The sequence below is a fragment of the Macrotis lagotis genome, chromosome 3 (genome assembly GCF_037893015.1).
Source record: "Macrotis lagotis isolate mMagLag1 chromosome 3, bilby.v1.9.chrom.fasta, whole genome shotgun sequence".
NCBI lineage: Eukaryota > Metazoa > Chordata > Mammalia > Peramelemorphia > Peramelidae > Macrotis > Macrotis lagotis.
The window spans coordinates 129352268-129369274 of record NC_133660.1 but is presented as its reverse complement, the minus strand read 5'-3'; the positions used below and the strand labels follow the sequence as shown (position 1 = coordinate 129369274).

Here is a 17007-nt window from a genome sequence, read left to right as displayed (position 1 = left end):
CTTCTGAAGGGGAAAAAATATAAAAGCAGGAGAAACAAGACTGAGAAGGTAAGTCAAAGAGCTGTAAATACTAGAAGGAAGTGAAGGTCCTTGGATTCTATTTCTCTATACCCTTTTTGACAAGGTTAACTACTATGAGGATAGAAAGATGAATAAAGATATGTTGCTTACTCACTTTTTCCCTTTCACTTTACACACATACACACACACACACACACAAAAGCATATACACATGCATATTGCATACACATACTTTCTCCCTCTCCATCTGTCTCTCTCTTCCCATCTCTGTCTCTATCAAACACCCCCACCGAGACTGGAAGACAGGTATTGATATAAAGTCTCTCTCTCTCTCCCTCAAATATCCCTACCAAATAAGAATAATGTTTGTCCTTCATTTTTGAAAAAGGGAGGTGATGCCATGACAAGCACATGAACTGGATTTGAGTGAGGGAGTTGCTGTGCTAAGTCACCAGTCTCACCTTCTCCTTCAGAGTCAGCTGGGTCCAGTGGCCAGATATGAATCAGGCCGACTAGAGATGACCCTGGATGTGAGGCAATGAAGGTCAAGTGACTTTCCCAAGGTCACACAACTAAGTAAGTATCAAGTGTCTGAGATCAAATTTGGACTAGGGTCTTCCTGACTCCAAGGTCAGTGCTCTATTCATTGTGCTACCTAGCTGCCCCCACATTCCAACCTAGACTGGAAGATGGATATAGATATAAAGTCTGTCTCTCTACCAAACATCCCTACCTAGACTATAAGATAGATATAAAGTCTCAGTCTCTTTCTTTCATACATCCCTATCTAGACTGGAAGATACACACAGATATAAAGTCAGTGTCCATGTCTCTCTCTCTCTCTCAGAGAAATAAAGTGAAGTAAAATACATATGTAGGTAGACAGATATAGATAATCTTTTTTTAGGTTTTTGCAAGGCAAACGGGATTAAGTGGCTTGCCCAAGGCCACACAGCTAGGTAATTATTAAGTGTCTGAGACCGAATTTAAACCCAGGTACTCCTGACTCCAGGGCCAGTGCTTTATCCACTATACCACCTAGCCGCCCCCAGATACAGATAATTGATAGATAAATGTCAGGCAGGCATCCAGCATGGGAGACAACATTAGAGACCAAGATAGAGTTGGTTTCAAATCCAGAACAACTGGGTTCAAGTCCTCTCTTTGATAAATACTAGCTACAGACTGAAAGATTCACTATAAGTAACTGAGAAGTTATCAATGTGCCTTGGTGAAATAACTTGCCACATTAAGGAAGTTTCTTGCAAAGACAAAATTATGGGTCTGGAGCCAAAAAAAAGGGGGGGAGGGGATACTGTAAGATATATGTTAATTAGTAATATTCAAGTGATACACAATTCAAAGGAGATTTACTTGATATAAATGATTGTTGGAGATAAAGAATGGTTTTGCTGTAACTGCACAAAGTCTTCAGATGTAATCAGTACGAAAAGCTTTTATGCATGAACAAGTTTAAAATCTTCTCTGAGATTATGAAATTTGACAGTTAGTGTATAAAGGGGTCATTGTACCCATGAGAACAAGAGTCCATTTAGCTTGTTTGCAGAAATTCTAGGCTACCACTAATCTGCTGAGGTTGAAAAGTCTAGATAACCATAAAAAATGTCACAGGTGTGAGACTTCTCAAAGGGTACAACAGGTTTTTAATGTTGTCCTTAACAGAATTCCACCCTGGTTATTCTGTAGAATTAAGTGATTTGTATCACACCACTTAGGCAACCTCCCCAAGTCCAAATAATTCATTTATCACATACTTTATTTAGGAAAGGTGTATGCCAGTTTCAAAAGCTCTTTTGGAACGTATTCTTGGGTCTCACTGGTAAGCACATTTGGATATCAGTTTGGCATAGAATATTGGACATAGATTCAAAACAATCTAGGTATTCAATATCATCTCAGATCACTGGTTCCATTATCTTGGGGATATCTCTTAACTACTTGGAACTTAAGTTTCTTTATTGAAGGATCAGAAATATATAGTCTATTGTGTTGTCTATAAAACCAACCCTCCCCAAGAACTCTGTTATCGATTGTGAGACAGGGAAGCCACTGGCATAGGACCACCCAGCATGACAGAAGGAGCTCTGTTCTGTTAGCAAAACAAACTCATGGTTGCTCAAAAAAGCATGAGATGTTCAAACTGAGAAATATCTCCCTCTCAAATGGTCATAGGAACTATTTTTGCCCAACCTGTGATAAAGCCTATAGAGTTCACATTGGTATGATTAGCCATAATTGGACATACTACATTGATCCCCATATTGTGATGCCATTTTGTTCCTCTTCCAGCACAAAGGACAAACAATTAAACAATTCCGATCTCCCCAAACTGTTTCAAACATCGAGTTAGATCCAATATATAAAGTGCTCTGCAAAGTTTAAAGCATTATATAATTTCCAATTTTGGCTATTATCATCAGCATGCTATCTTGTGTTGATTTAACGAAACTAAGTGAATTTGTATTTAAAAAACCCCAATGATATCTTAGTAGACATACCTCACACCTCTTCTTTTGCATTTGAAGTCTTACAAAATGGCTTTCTTTTCCCTCTGAGATAAAGAATACAAATATTGTTCTCTCCATTTTTCACATGAGGAAATGAGGGCTTATGGTTTAAGTGACTTGAATACGGTAATATAATTGGCAAAGCCGAAGCCAGTTTTTTTCATCATCCTAAATCTGAAGTTCCTTCCAGGGAGCATACTCTCCCATTCTCCACACTGTTGTATTATTCACCTGAACCTTCTAAGGGTCTAAGGGCAGGGCAATTAATCCCTAAGTGATTTATATTTCCCTTAGAAAGTTTTTTATTCTTTCACTTAAGTTGTGGGCATACTGGGATTATAAAAAAGCACTCCCCCTGCCCCAAGACCCCAATTCTAAATAGTGAGGTTACACAGTGAAGAAATGAGGATCAAAGAAGAGCTGATAGAATTTCTAGTTTGTATATTGCAACTGTTCTCCCCAGGGTTTACAAGAGTGCATATAACACATTATGGAATGGATTAAAAAACCCCAAAATATTCAAAAGGATTTAATCCAATTTTTATAAAATTGCAAATATATAACTACCACAGTCTTTTCTCTTTTTGGATATAGGAACATAGATTTCAAGAGGAAAGAAAATTCTTCTCATGAATGATACCAAAGGACAAGTCTCTTATTGCATAATTATAGCAATAGTCCTGGGATCAAATCTTTCTGGCGACACTTAACTTGCTAGAAAATGGTCTATATTCAGTGTCAATCCAAATTGAAGCTTTGGAATTAGTTTTCTATTTGGGGGTCTATAATGAAAGGGAAGGATTAAAAAAACTCAGCGAGTTACACTATATATTTCAGTTTCCTCAACTATAAAATGGAGATCAAAGCATGTATTTCCCAGGGTTGTTCTAAGGATAAAATGCATCTTCTTTTTTCTCAAATCTTCAATTTCTCTCCAGCTACTTTCCTACCTTCTTCAAACCTGCCCAAGTCTCCCTCATCCTTGAAAATCCTTCATTAGATACCACCATACTCTCAAGCAATTATCCTGTTTCTTTTATTCAAAGAAAAAAAAGCACCCTATATTTGCTGCTTCTACTTCCTCTCTTCTCACTCATTCTTCAAAGTTTTGTGATACAGCTTCTGTCCTCAGCACTCAACTAAAAGACGGTCTCCAAATTGGCCAATGGTCTCTGCCAAATCTGATAATATCTTCTTAGTTCTCAGCCTATTTGATCTTTCTTCTGGATCTGACAGTGTCAAAATTCTTAACCACTCTCTCATCCCTAGGTTTTTAAGACATTACCCCCCTCCCCCACCCCACCCCCATTTTTCTCCTACCTATCTGACCACTCCTCCAGGCCTAAGTTCTCCCTTGAATCACTCCCATGTCACCAACTGTTTATTGGACATTTCAAACCACATGCCTAAGAGATATCTCAAACTCAGCATGTTCAGAACTGAACTCCCTCTGTAGACTTTATTTCTTCAAATCTCTTCTTAGTGAATCAATCGTTATAAACTGACAATTCTTAGTATACACTAGCCTCAGTAAAGAGAAAGAAGTATAGACCTCAGGGAGTGTCTTTGATGCGATGCAGCTTACAATCTAGATGGGAAGACAAGCTAGAATGCTTTGAATAAAGATCTTCTAGAAAAACAAAAACACTAAAGATATCTCCAAACAGTACAATGAGATTGGATACACGGTATGCTTTAATCAATAAGTTTCCTAAATAATTAACAAATCAGGGACTAGAGGGTTTACAGATATTTACTGAAACTAGAATTACTGGGAAGTAATCAGACACGCACCATATGCAAAAGACAATTATTCTTTGTGAATCTTTAGTCAACTACTTGGGGATTTTGCTGCTTAGGAAAGTGAAGGTAAAATTTGGTTAATGGTCAAAGCAGTCAAGAATTAAGACAAAGGAAGTTTCCAGGAAAGAAAAGTTTGAAGAACCGAGCTACAGATGATTAAACTAAAAAAGAAAGAAGAAAAAACATATCTGTAACAATTCTCTAACTTGATTTCAAGTTGTTATAACTATCATATGATATTGTGAAAGGAATACTGGACTGGAAGTCAGGAGATCTATGGTCAAATCCATTTTTGATAATTAATAGCCCTCTCTTTCCTCATCTGAAAGCTCAAATACTTGAGCTTCCTAACAAGAGATGGGGAACTTTTTTCCTGCCAAAACTTAAACTTAAAACCTGCTATATTTGCTCAAACATTTAATTAATTCACCCCTAAAAGGTTCTAGATTTATTGAATTTTGAGACCTGGCTGCAATTGTCTTCGCAGTGCCAGGACAAATGATTTTGAGGGTCTTATATGGGCCACAAGTTAGTTTTTCCCTACCATGCTATAATGCATTTAAAAAAAAGACACTATAAGAATGAGTTGCTATTAGTATTTGTTTTATCTATTTTTATATAACATGGTCACTGATCTGATGGAGTAATAAATCCTTTGTTGTATAACATACAAAGTTCAGAAGGAAAACTCACAAGTTAGATCACAAAATCTGGATCCAAAGAGATTAGAATGCTAGGTCAAACAACTGAGTTCAAAAAAATCAATTCATGATTACAAAACAGAGATGAGAGGAGAAAGTGTGGCTACACTGCAGCTTGAAAAAGATATGGTGGGAAGAGGGTTACCCAAGTGCAAACTTGATAAACTTTAAATGTGTGATGGGGCAGACAAAGGAGTTAAGGCAATCATTTGGTTAATGCAAAAGCAATAAAGAGAGGAAGAGTGCAAGTCCTTCAAAGATAGGATGTCTTTCCACAAATCCATGGTGTCTTTATCTACCTCCAAGGCTCAACTCTGGTGCCACTTTTCCTCTGGAGTTGTCCCTCAAAACCTCCAGCTCTTAGTCTTCCTTCTATCCTCAAACTTTCCTAGATATGCTGCCCAAGGATCAGCCTGTCCACATTGACTATAGGGAGAAGAATTCTGCAGACATAGCAGCTCTCAAGTTCCAACTCTGCTAAACTCTTAGTCTCAATCTGCTCAACATTACTTTCACAAAGTAGTGCTTAATATTTAAAGTGATTTGAAGCAAAGTCCACGATCCTCTGATCTAAGCCCATCTTGAAGCCACATTATCAGTACAAGAACAGAATCATGCCATCTTGGTTGGTCCTTAGTGTGGTACCTGATTGTGGATTGTCAGGAAGTAATATGATATTTCTGCCACAAAGACATAAGGATGCCCAAGGAAGTTATGAGAAACCATGTTACATAAGAATGGACAAATAAGGCTTAATGATTTTACTTTCCAAACTAAAAAAAAAAATCTCTGCTTTCATCAACTATCATTCCAGTTTATATACATATACAAAAACCACGAGCTCAAAACCAAAGCAAGCACAAAAGAAATGCAAAATGAATAATATCTCCAAAAAAAAAAGAAATAAATAAAGCAGGTCATAAAATATGGTAGAAAGGATCATTCAGGTTTACTTTTTTACAAAGACAGGCTAAATCAATAAGCCACCACAACCAAAAAAAGGAAAAAATTAAATCACCAAAATGAAAAATGAAAAGATAACATACACAATAAAAAAATAAACATAAAAAGGTAACTAGAATGACCAACTACATAAAGGAATGATCATTGCTACAGCAAAACAAATGGGACTGTCCATAACCTGGTACCAGAAAAAAAACAGCGTCCCTTAACTTTCACTTTAATCCCTCTGAATATCCGATCCTACCATTCTTTACATTTGGAATGCCCTCCCTGATTGCTGCCTATAGACATACCATGTTGTCCTTTAAGTCTCAGTCACAGTCTGCTCTCTCCAGAAATCTGTCCCAGTCCTCCACAGCTAGGAAGTCTTTAAATAGCATTTTCTTCTCTTATAATATGTACTTACCATTTTGCTCTTCAAAATATAATGATGCCAGTTTTTATCCTATCTTCTTATACAACTAGATAGCAAGACAGAGATTGATCTTAACATCTACCCCCAGCATGCATAGAGCAGCTGCCTTCTAGGCTTCTGTTCAACTGAACAGGACTGTTGAAACTTTTTATATCTTACCTGCAGGTAAAACGTGCCCTTAGTATGGGCATACAACATCAAGAAGCTGTAATCCAGGTTTTGTTTGGACCTCCACCTAAAAGTTAATAATAAAATCTCCATTAATATTTTCCCCCCATTACTGGTTCAAAGATATGATGTATGCAATACAATTCAGCTATCAGAAAATCTGATAAACTCTTAAAGATGGCTACCATGGGAAAGCACTTCATAAGTTAAGCAAAGCAGCATATGTTAAATGATGCTGTATTTCCAAGGTAGAAGGACAACCAGGGAGAGGTAGGAGATGGGGGAAAGATGGTGTAGAGTGTTCTCCTTGTCCTGTCTCTGCTCAGATACAGACTTCTTGTATATCAGTACAATTAGTGTGCCTAAATGATATAATAAATAAATGCAGAGTACAATGACTACTCTCCTTGTTCCTTGACCATGGTGTATGCCTGCTGACCTTCCTTCAGGAACCTCTCCAACATCTAATTCTACCCACATTCAGACATATAAATATATATATATATATATATATATATATATATATATATAGGCAAAGTTTGTCTCATCTGTCACACCTTCATCCTGGTGTTCATCCCCTTTGCCATTGATCCCTTATCTACTGCCTTTCCAATCAAACACCAGCAACTGTAGGGAATACTTCATGTCTTTTTTAATTGAATGAATGAACTTCATTGACTTCCTGCTGCTTTAACAACAATGGTGCCACCAGGGTTGAGAATTATTATGAAATCTCTCCACCACTTTGACAAAGCCTTGATTTTATTTCCTGGGACATGGGGTCAGTCAATGCCTTCTGAGAGATCAGGTAACTCATAATTATTCTCATGTGAAACAATACATACTGTACATAAAAAGACAGTATTAGTTGTCCAAAGTGAACTGCAGTTCTTACTTATTCTTCTGAATATAATATACTGATATACTGGCATTTTTAGGGGAAGGAAAAGGGAAGAAGTATCTCACTTGGCTAAGGAAACAGTAGGGAAAAAATGTAGGATTTTTTTTTCCCTTCTTGACAAATTTTTGTCATTGTCTCAAAATAGTTCATTCCCCCAAAAAACAATAAACAAATAATTATCTAAATAAGTGAGGTTAATTTCTAAATGAAAATGAATTTAATACTAATTTGAAGGAATAAAGCCACATTCAAGTCTTTAGTACAATTGAAAAGCAATAAGAATATGGAAGGGTTAATGATTTATTTTGGCAACCTGGGCTTCATTCCAGCCAAATGATCTGTATATTGATGGAGATGGAAGGACCTCTTAAGGGCACTTTTTCACCCCAGCAATCTACTACCATGCAATCTACTACCATGCAGGCACTAACAAGAGCAAAAAAAATGGTCCTTTAGTAATGAAACAGTAATATATTAATGTGAAAGCAAGTTTGATTGATATTTAATATTCTAGCTAGCAGCAATATCATTATTTAATTCAGAAGAAACAAAATGAATTACTATTTTTCAAATGTGGTACAGAGAGAAAAAAGTACCAATTACAATCAGAAGACCCAGGTTCAGATCCACTTCTTTTGCTTACTTCTTGTATGATCTTGGGCAAATCATTAAAGCTCACTAAGCTTTTAGTGTCCTCATTCATGAACTGGGGAGTTGGTTCAGACTAGAAGGCTTCTGTGGTTTACCTTTAGTTCTGGATATATGATTTTATGATCTTATGAGTGCAGTTAAAATTTAATTCATTTTGATAATCTATGGGTTCTAAATTTAGAGCCAGAAGAAACCTAAGAGGTCATCTGATCTAATTCGCACATTTTAAACCTGAGGAAACTTAGGTCCAGAGAATTAAGTGATTAGGGCTTCCCCAATTAGAGTGTGGGGCCCTTGAGATCAGGGAATGCCTTGGGTTTTTTTCTATTTATATCTTTAGTACTTAGCAGACAGTAAACTTTTTCTTTTTTGGAATGCTTCACAAATTTGCATGTCATCCTTGCACAGGGGCCATGCTAATCTTTCTCTGTATCGTTCCAATTTTAGTACATGTGCTGCCGAAGCGAGCGCTCTTTTTCTTTTTTGAGAGAATTTGGAGTTAAGCAACTAGCCCAGAGTCACACAGCGAATAAGTGTCTGAGGTCTAATTTGAACTCAGATCCTCCTGATTACATGGACTGGTGTACCATCTAGCTGCTCTACCATAAATTCTTAATATTTTTTCATTCATTCAAACTATATGCTGATAATTCCATGGGCTTCTATTAACAGTAGGTTTTTAAATGAAGATTTTTAAAAGAACCTTATGTTTTGCATATAATGAACTTTTAATATGCTCTCAAGAAGGGAAATTAATTTTTCTCTCTCCAACTCAATTTCCTGATCTCTTACATAAGTTCACTTTTATGAGTTGTAACATTTTGTCGAATATAAGGTAAGAATTAGACTTGTGATCAAACTTTTGTATAAAGAAATACTTCTGCCACTGGAAATCAATTTATAGTCCTAGAGCACTGCCAAGAACCTTGAGACATTTAAGTGACTTTGTCCATGGTAAAATCACCAATATGAGTCAGAGATAGCAGCACTTGAAACACTGGTCTTCCTGGCTCTATCCACTATGCCATGCTACAGTCTTGTGCCATTTATCTGATTAGAAATTATGTGGTTTAACATATATTACTTTTGTTCCTGTTTTTGTAGTTTATATAGAAAGGTTTTATTCCTCTGACAAAGATCATAAATTTCTTGAAAGAAGAGCACTGTCATGCAATGCATACATACTCCCCATAGCACTTAGCATTTAATGAACAACTGGAATAGGTCCTGACCAAAAATGAACTAAACTGATCTGAAGATGAAGAACAATTTGACTTCATTTTAGGTTAGTTAAAAGATGGAGTACTCCCTCAACCAGTACAAATGGTTAAAATGTTTTCTGAGAATAAATCTTCTGAAATATGAGATATAAGAAACTACTTCTATGAAAATCTTGTGGAAAAGACCAAAAATGAGTGATAAAAGACCAGAGTCTTACCAAGCAAGGAAAAAAAGGTTGCAGAAGTGGAAATGGTGAGAACCTTGGGAAAAAGTAATCACTCCCTTTCTCTCTGAGAATCTGTGACAGAAATGAAGAAGGGAGCCAGGAAGAGTTAAATATATACCCATGTAAAATAGATTTCAAAGGGTTAAAAGAAAGGGTAAGTAAGATCTTTTGGAATTAAGCTAGAAACCATTAGCCCAAGAGAGATGGGTATTCCAAAAAAGAAATTCTACAAAGAGAAAAGTAATTCCTACCAATGAAAAGGAAAAGAGGGAGTCATTTAAAGAGACAGACTTGGAAACATTGAGAACTCATAGACTGTCAAGGAGATTAATCTTTAGACTAGAAAGAACAGGACAAAGAGAGTGAACAGGGAATTGAAACTCAACATCACTGGAAAACAGGAGTGGTATCACATGAGAAGATCAAATATTTTAATTTTTTTTAAAAAAGGAATGGTGTTGAGAGTAGAGCCTGCAAACTATATACCAGTGAGCTTGATAAAATTCTGAAATGTATTATTAAAGGAATAGTTAATGAAGAACTAAAAGAGGTATCAGGAATTACAGAGTTGACAGACTTCATCAAGAACAAGCCATGCCAGTTTTCACAGGAGGCAAACTTGATTTCTTTTTCTGACAAGGAAAATAGACTAGTAAATCAGGTATAGGCTGTATATCTATATAATACAGTTTAAACCTAGATTTTAGCAAGATATTTTGCAAGGTCTCTTTGCTGTTTTTGTGGTGGGAAACATGCAGGCTATTCAACAGTACAATGGTAGAGATTATGTTGACTGCTCAGACCCAAAGATTTCTCAGCTACACAGCTAGATGGTTAACTCAGTGGATAAGAGTGCTGGCTCTAGTCAGTCTCAGAGATTTTGTAGTTGTATGACTCTAGGCAAGTCACTTAACCTTGTTTACCTCAGTTCCTCAACTGCACTGCAGAAAAAAATGGCCAATGGCTCTGGTGTTCCTGCCAAGAAAACACGAGATGGGTTCACAGGGACTCAGACATACTCAAAACAACAAAGATTTTTCAATAATGGCTTAATATCAACTTTAAAGGAACAGTCTCATGGTTTTCATCAAAGTATCTGTCCTTATCCTTGTACTACATAATTAATGTTTTATCATTGACTTAGATAGAAGTGGCACAAAGCTAGAATTTGCTAACATATGGAATGAAAGGATCAGTGTTCAAAAAGGACCCTGTACCTAGACCTGGCCTGAATCTGAACAATGAAGAAATCTGAAAGAGATTAAATGGAACAAACTTGTATGGGGATAAAAAAAAACAATTTCTATAAAATAGGACAGATATGGTCAGAAAGCAGTTCTGAAATACTTCTAATTATTAGTGGACTTCAAGCTAAATATAAATATTATATGGAAGCCAAAAAAGTTAGTACAAGTTCTGGTAGAGGAGAGATGCAGTGATGAGAAAGACAAAGACAGTAGTTCCCCAGCACTATATTTTGGTCAGAAAATATCCGGAATACATTGTGTTTAGTTGTGAGCACCACATTCGACCAGTTGGCAAGTCCCAAAGGAAAGTGGTCCAGAAGCATGAAAGGCTTCATAATTTTGCAAAATAGAAGAAACCAGGGATGTCTATTCTCTGGGTGGGTATGTGGGGAAGAACATGATAAATGCCCTTAAATATTTGAAGGGTCATCAAGTTAAAAAGTAATAAGTCTAGTGGAAAGAATGTTATATTTAGATCTGAAGACCTGGGGTTTGAATTCCAGTTCTTAAATAAATCAGTTAACACCTGTGGATCTCAATTTCCTCAACTAAAAGTTGAAAAGGCTGGACTAGTTAACCTCAAGGATCCCTTTCTACTCTACATTCCAGATCCTTTTTTTCAGTAGGTAGGAGTAATGTGTAGGACACTATCAGGAGGGGAACATAAGTGCAGTATTAAGAAAAAAATCCTGACAATTAAGCCTGTCTAAAAGTCAAATATGCTGCTGAAGGAGAATTGTAGATTCTGGTCTTAAAGCTTAGATTGAACAATCGATCGTGTATAATATTATAGAGAGTAATCTTGTTCAGATGAAGTGGCCTCTGCATCCCTCTCCATCTTTAAGCTTCTGTGACTCAAGGTTTCTGTAATCATTACTTCATAGTGCTATATTATTTCAGACATTACTATAACAAGTATCCACTGCCTGACACATACCAGAATCACATTCAAATCAAAATCAAACAGAACCATGTAAGCTTCAGGAAGAAACCCTGCCTAGTCACACTCTCATGAAAAATACTCAGGCAAGGAACCAACATTGTAGCATTTTTATACTTCCTCTTTCCTATTCATAATATCAGGAACAAAACTGCAAAGCCAAAAATATTCTTTTTATTTGTGAAAGCTCTTTTCATGTCCATTGGCTCCAGTGATTCTCTCAACACCTTGATAAGGTGTACTCATTTGAAAGGTTAAATAAACTGTCTCAGAGAGGCTAACTGACTTGCTTAAAGTAGCACAGCTACTTAAAGTGGCAGCCTTAGAGAAAAAAATTTTTCCTGACTCAGAGCCCCAGGATTTCCTTGCCCACTGGATCCAGGTTTGTCTTGGGAAGTTCATTAAGTATACCCAAATATTAATAATATGTAGAATTACACTAGTTAGGTGTAGATTCTCAAACATTATCAACAAATGTTTTACAAAAATGAATCACTACTAATTTAAATGCACTGCTATCCAGATTGTCTTACCTCACTCTGCTTTCTGAGTCCCCAAATGTTAATTTGATATCTATGAAAGATGGATAATAAAAGACTGGTGGAGAAATCACCTCTAAGATTCCAGAATTCACTTCTTGGGGAAATCTGTAACAAAAAAAAAATAGTAGATCAACACTGAATGCTATATTTTCTGAAACAAACAAATAAAACTGGGCATGTCCCCTCACAACACACCATTTCATTATGAAGTTACTAAGATTTCATTTTAAGCTATGAACATCTAAGAATATAAAAGATGACTACTAAATAGGATAGCTATTTATACTAGAAAATGAATTCAGGATGTTCTATTAGTAAGCCATTTAGTAATAGGTTCCTTGGAACATTTTAGAAAACATTACAAAAAAGCGATTGCTATTTTTCTATATGCTCTTTTTAATCAAAATTAACATTAGATATTTAATCTGGTAGATATAGGTAATGAATACAATCAGTTACAGATCCAAATGCAAGGAGACAAATGTGACCTCACAGTGCCTCCTAGATTTCATAAATTTCCTTGACTGCAATACCTTATTCCTAAGAAACAAAATTAGTAAAGGTTTGGGAAGAGAGGAGAGGAACTCCATTCTGAGATGGGCTGCTGAGGAAATCCAGGAATCAGTCAGGTAAAGAAAGTAGGGCAAAGAACATTTAGGTGAATGGAGAATGACATTGTCATCATAAAAGCTGCCCAGGGAGAAAGAAAAAAACAGATGAATTGAGGAAATCACATATTAGCTTAGCACCAGGTGAATATTTAGATGTGATAGGAGATTTTCAATATCTGGACATCGACTATAACAGCTAATTTTTTTTTCTTTAATGAGATGATTAAAGGTTCACAAAAGTAGAATGAGTTACTTAAGAAAGTAGATTTTCCCTCACTGAAGGGCTTCAAGAAAAACTAAGGAAACTACGTCTTGGGTACATTAGAAAAAGAATCTTTTTCTTAGTCTATGATGGACAAAATGGCATCTCTAATGTCTTTCCCAGCTCTAATTCTTTGAGAAATATGACTTCAGCCCCCTCTACTTTCCTCACCTTCCTCTACTTTCTACCTCTTGCTTAGGGAATAAATAGTAACCAAATAGTAATACCATTGCTTCTGGAAAGAACACATCAAATCATCAAAAACTGTTCAATGGTTGCAATCACCATTGTTATATACTCCCTGGACCTATGCAGATTTGTCATAGGGTCTTATTTTTTTGTTTTTTAAGATGTTAGTGGTAGGAAGAGAATGGGAAAGAGGAGAGAAAGAAAACAGATTTTTATTAACAAAAAAAAGCAAATTGATAGGCCTTAATTATATATAGATCTTTGTCATTACCTGCTGTTAATAAGCTGCAGTGGCTGCTTATTTTCTCTAGGAAATAAGCTATGAACTCCTCCAGCACTGAAAATTTGGATTCCAAATTGATTTCACATTACTTCTATTCGCAGGCTCTTCATTCCAGTCAAACTAGTCAACCTCCTATGATTTCTTTAACACAATACACTATCGCCTACTTCTGTTCCTTTGCATAGGCTGTTCTCCCATGTATTCCTCTCCAAATCTACACCTCTTAGAAACTCCTAATGTACTTTAAGGCTCCATCAGATCAAGAGTCACCAACTATATGAAACCCTTCCAGTTCCTCCCAGTTAACATCCTCCATCTCTCTCCCCCAGATACTTCTCAAATGTTCACTGAACAGAATGAATGGAAAAGGGCAAAAGCAGAGCTTCAGATATAAGAAGGCCCTCCAATGAAACAGACAGAACCACTCACCTACAATGGATATCTATCCTGGCACATGAAATAGAATACATAGTTCATTACCTATAAACATTAAATCATTACAGAAGAAATATTTGAAAAAATGAAAAAGCAACAAAAAAGTGAAAGGTGCAGGAGAGATAAAATAAAAATAAGGAAAAGTGATTAACTTTATAACATATACTTACTTGTATGAGATGCTTACCTATCTTTGACCATTTTTGCAATATCATTAACATAAGCTTCATCAACCTAATAAACAAGGAAAATAAGAGTTCCTTAAAATTAAAAGGGTCTCACTATTTAAGGAAATTTGCATTTTTACCAACTGCAAATAAAACTTAAGTATAAGAAGATGCATCTTTCCATTAAATAGAATTTTCAGTTCTCAAAAGCCACAATTTCCATATAAGCTGCTTTTGAAATGAACAGCCACTCCTTTTCTCTCCTTTTTATGGGTATGTGGAATATGGTGAGAAAAGAACTTTTTAAAATAAACAGTGCCAAACTTATGTGCAGAGAAAAGGGCTGTCCTTTCACCAGGGTGCTGGATGGAAGGCCAAACTATTGTTTCTCAAGATATTTCTTTTCAAAGGGCCTTTAGAGCCCATTAACAATAAAAAACAAATGAGCAAACAATTTTTTAATAGATAAATGAATAGGAATTTTTTAAATTAAATATTGTGACCTGTGCTCATTTAGTCTGTCAGACCAAAATCAAATGCCTTGATTTGATCACTCACCCTAGTCAACACACCTGGTTCTAAATGATCTTCTGGCTTTTTTTTTTTTCAAAATTCAAATCTACCCTCACAGGGAACCAGTTTACCATGATGGAAAATGGCATAACACCAATGGTGTTATGGGGCAGCCAAAAAGGGTAACATTGAGATGGATTTACAAATACTGTTTGCACACTACCCAGAGCAAGGGATGTGACTGTCCTAGTCAGACTGTAAGTGGGAATGTTTTGTCTTCACCACATCTATGGAAGCCTAGCAGATCTCTGGAAGGAATTTTCCAATACTTTACAGGAGGAAGAAACCATGTGAGGATGAGCATCAGAGAAGCTATCTAACATTTGAAGGGGTGTCATATACTAGGCAGACTAGACTTTTTTTACTTTACCATACAGAGTAGAGAGAGAAGTAGCATAGGCCCTAAAGTCAGACAGATCTCTGGTCAATAGAAGGTAATATGGTATGATGAAAAGCATGCCAGATTTGGAATCCCAAGATTTGAGTTCATATCCTGCTAATTAATACCTGTGTGACTCTGGGCAAGTCATTTAGCCTCACTAGGGCCTGCTTTCTTCAATAGGAAAATGAGGACAATAGACAAGTTAAACTTAAGGCTACTTCCCAATCTAAGGAAACTATGACTAGAAAAGCAAATGAAGAATTAGAGATCTTCCCATGAATGAATGTCTTCAAACTCTGGAAGGTCAATGACCAATTGTTTGGGATATTAAAATAAATATTCTTGGCCAAGTATTGACTAAACTAGATTGCCTTTGAGTTCCCAGGCAACTCTGAAATTCTAGGAAAGAACAAATATTTAAAAGAAGCTTGAAATGCAAAAAAAAAAAAGGTGGTCAAAAGGTATCTTGAGCAATGACACCATATTTGAAATTCACATGTGGACTCCTAGGGTGATTACTTAAGGGGAATAGCATTTATTTAAATATATAATGTCTAGGATGTTAATTATTTTGAAAACAAAAGATCTTTATGGATAGCTTTACTTTGGAATACCACTTCAGTTAATCATGAAAACAAAGTTTTCTGGCTATGTTGTTTTTCCTTTAATAATAATGAGTGAAGAAATTAACTCTAGTAGAGAGACTCCTTTGCCTGGGGCTACTTGAAACTTAGGAATTTATTTCAGGCTTAGCAGACCAGGTAACATACAGGTTAGAGATTACCACAAGAGACTTCCTGAGGGAGTCATTAAATGATTAATTTCAATATGGAAAATTCAGTTGTTAGCCTGAGTATGTTAGAATTTAAAGTGGTAGATGGGTACAAAATTGGGATTCACGTCATCCCTCACTCAATAAAGAATCTACTTTCCTGCAAAGCTGAGCCTTCTCTTCCAGGGAAAAAGATGGACATTTAACGAAATGGAATAATTCCAAAAAGTTCTGATGAAAAGAGCAGAACTAAACAGAAAATTTGGACATCAAACAGGAGGTTCAAGAGACACATGAAAAGGTAAAAAAAAAAGGGGGGGGGGCAGTAAAAGGAAAAAAATGCAATCCAGTAAGTTGAAACTGGCTATATGCCAGCATGGGGGAAAGAAAAGGTTCTCATAAATCTTGAGAATTGTAATGCTAACAGAGAGAATACACCTAGCCAGAAATGATGGACAGTCATGACCTATCCATGAGATTGCTATCTAATGGGATGTAACTGGCTTTAACCCCACTTGGGAGAAAGACTCTAATAACTCTCAGGAATTTTCACTCTATTTGAGAGAATATACTGAACTTAGAAGGGAGGGAATTGAATGGGGTAAAGCTCATTACACTAAGAGGTACAAAAAACATATGGTAATAGAGGGGAAGAAGAAAGCAAAGGAGAAACACCTGAATCTTCTTCTCATCAGACTTGGCTTAAAGTCAACCTACACATACTCAGTTAACTTATAAAACATCTAACCTTTCAAGGATTAAAGGGGGAAAAGGGGAGGGAGGGACAGAGATGGGGAAGGGGAGTGGGGGGGAAGGGGATCTAACAAAAGGAAGGGAAGGGAAAGGGGAAAGGGGAAAGGGGAAAGAAAGGGAAGGCTGTGATGTAGGAGGGAAAACACACTGAAGGGGGTGGTATTCAGAAACAAAATACTGGGGAATATGGATGAAGGGGGGAAGGGGGGAAAAATACAAACAGAGGGAAGACAGCATGGAGGGCAATAAAGAA

The 17007-nt window shown here is 36.3% G+C and overlaps 1 protein-coding gene and 1 non-coding gene across 4 annotated transcripts in view; both read right to left on the bottom strand.

Annotated features, from left to right (window-relative positions):
• Window positions 1-17007, bottom strand: part of MGAT4D (MGAT4 family member D) — a 152250-nt gene that overhangs the window by 47128 nt on the left and 88115 nt on the right. For all 3 annotated transcript variants that reach the window (XR_012477010.1, XM_074229263.1, XM_074229264.1), the window contains exons 5-7: window positions 14295-14341; window positions 12319-12432; window positions 6591-6666 (exon numbers count right to left, since the gene is read on the bottom strand). Coding sequence is in view for 2 of the 3 variants with exons in the window: in XM_074229263.1 (XP_074085364.1) it covers window positions 6591-6666; window positions 12319-12432; window positions 14295-14341 (237 nt within the window). In the remaining variant the exon portion in view is untranslated. The remainder of the gene's footprint in view (window positions 1-6590; window positions 6667-12318; window positions 12433-14294; window positions 14342-17007) is intronic.
• LOC141519697 (U6 spliceosomal RNA) lies at window positions 8515-8622 on the bottom strand. Its single transcript, XR_012477360.1, has one exon. It is a non-coding gene; the product is annotated as a U6 spliceosomal RNA (small nuclear RNA).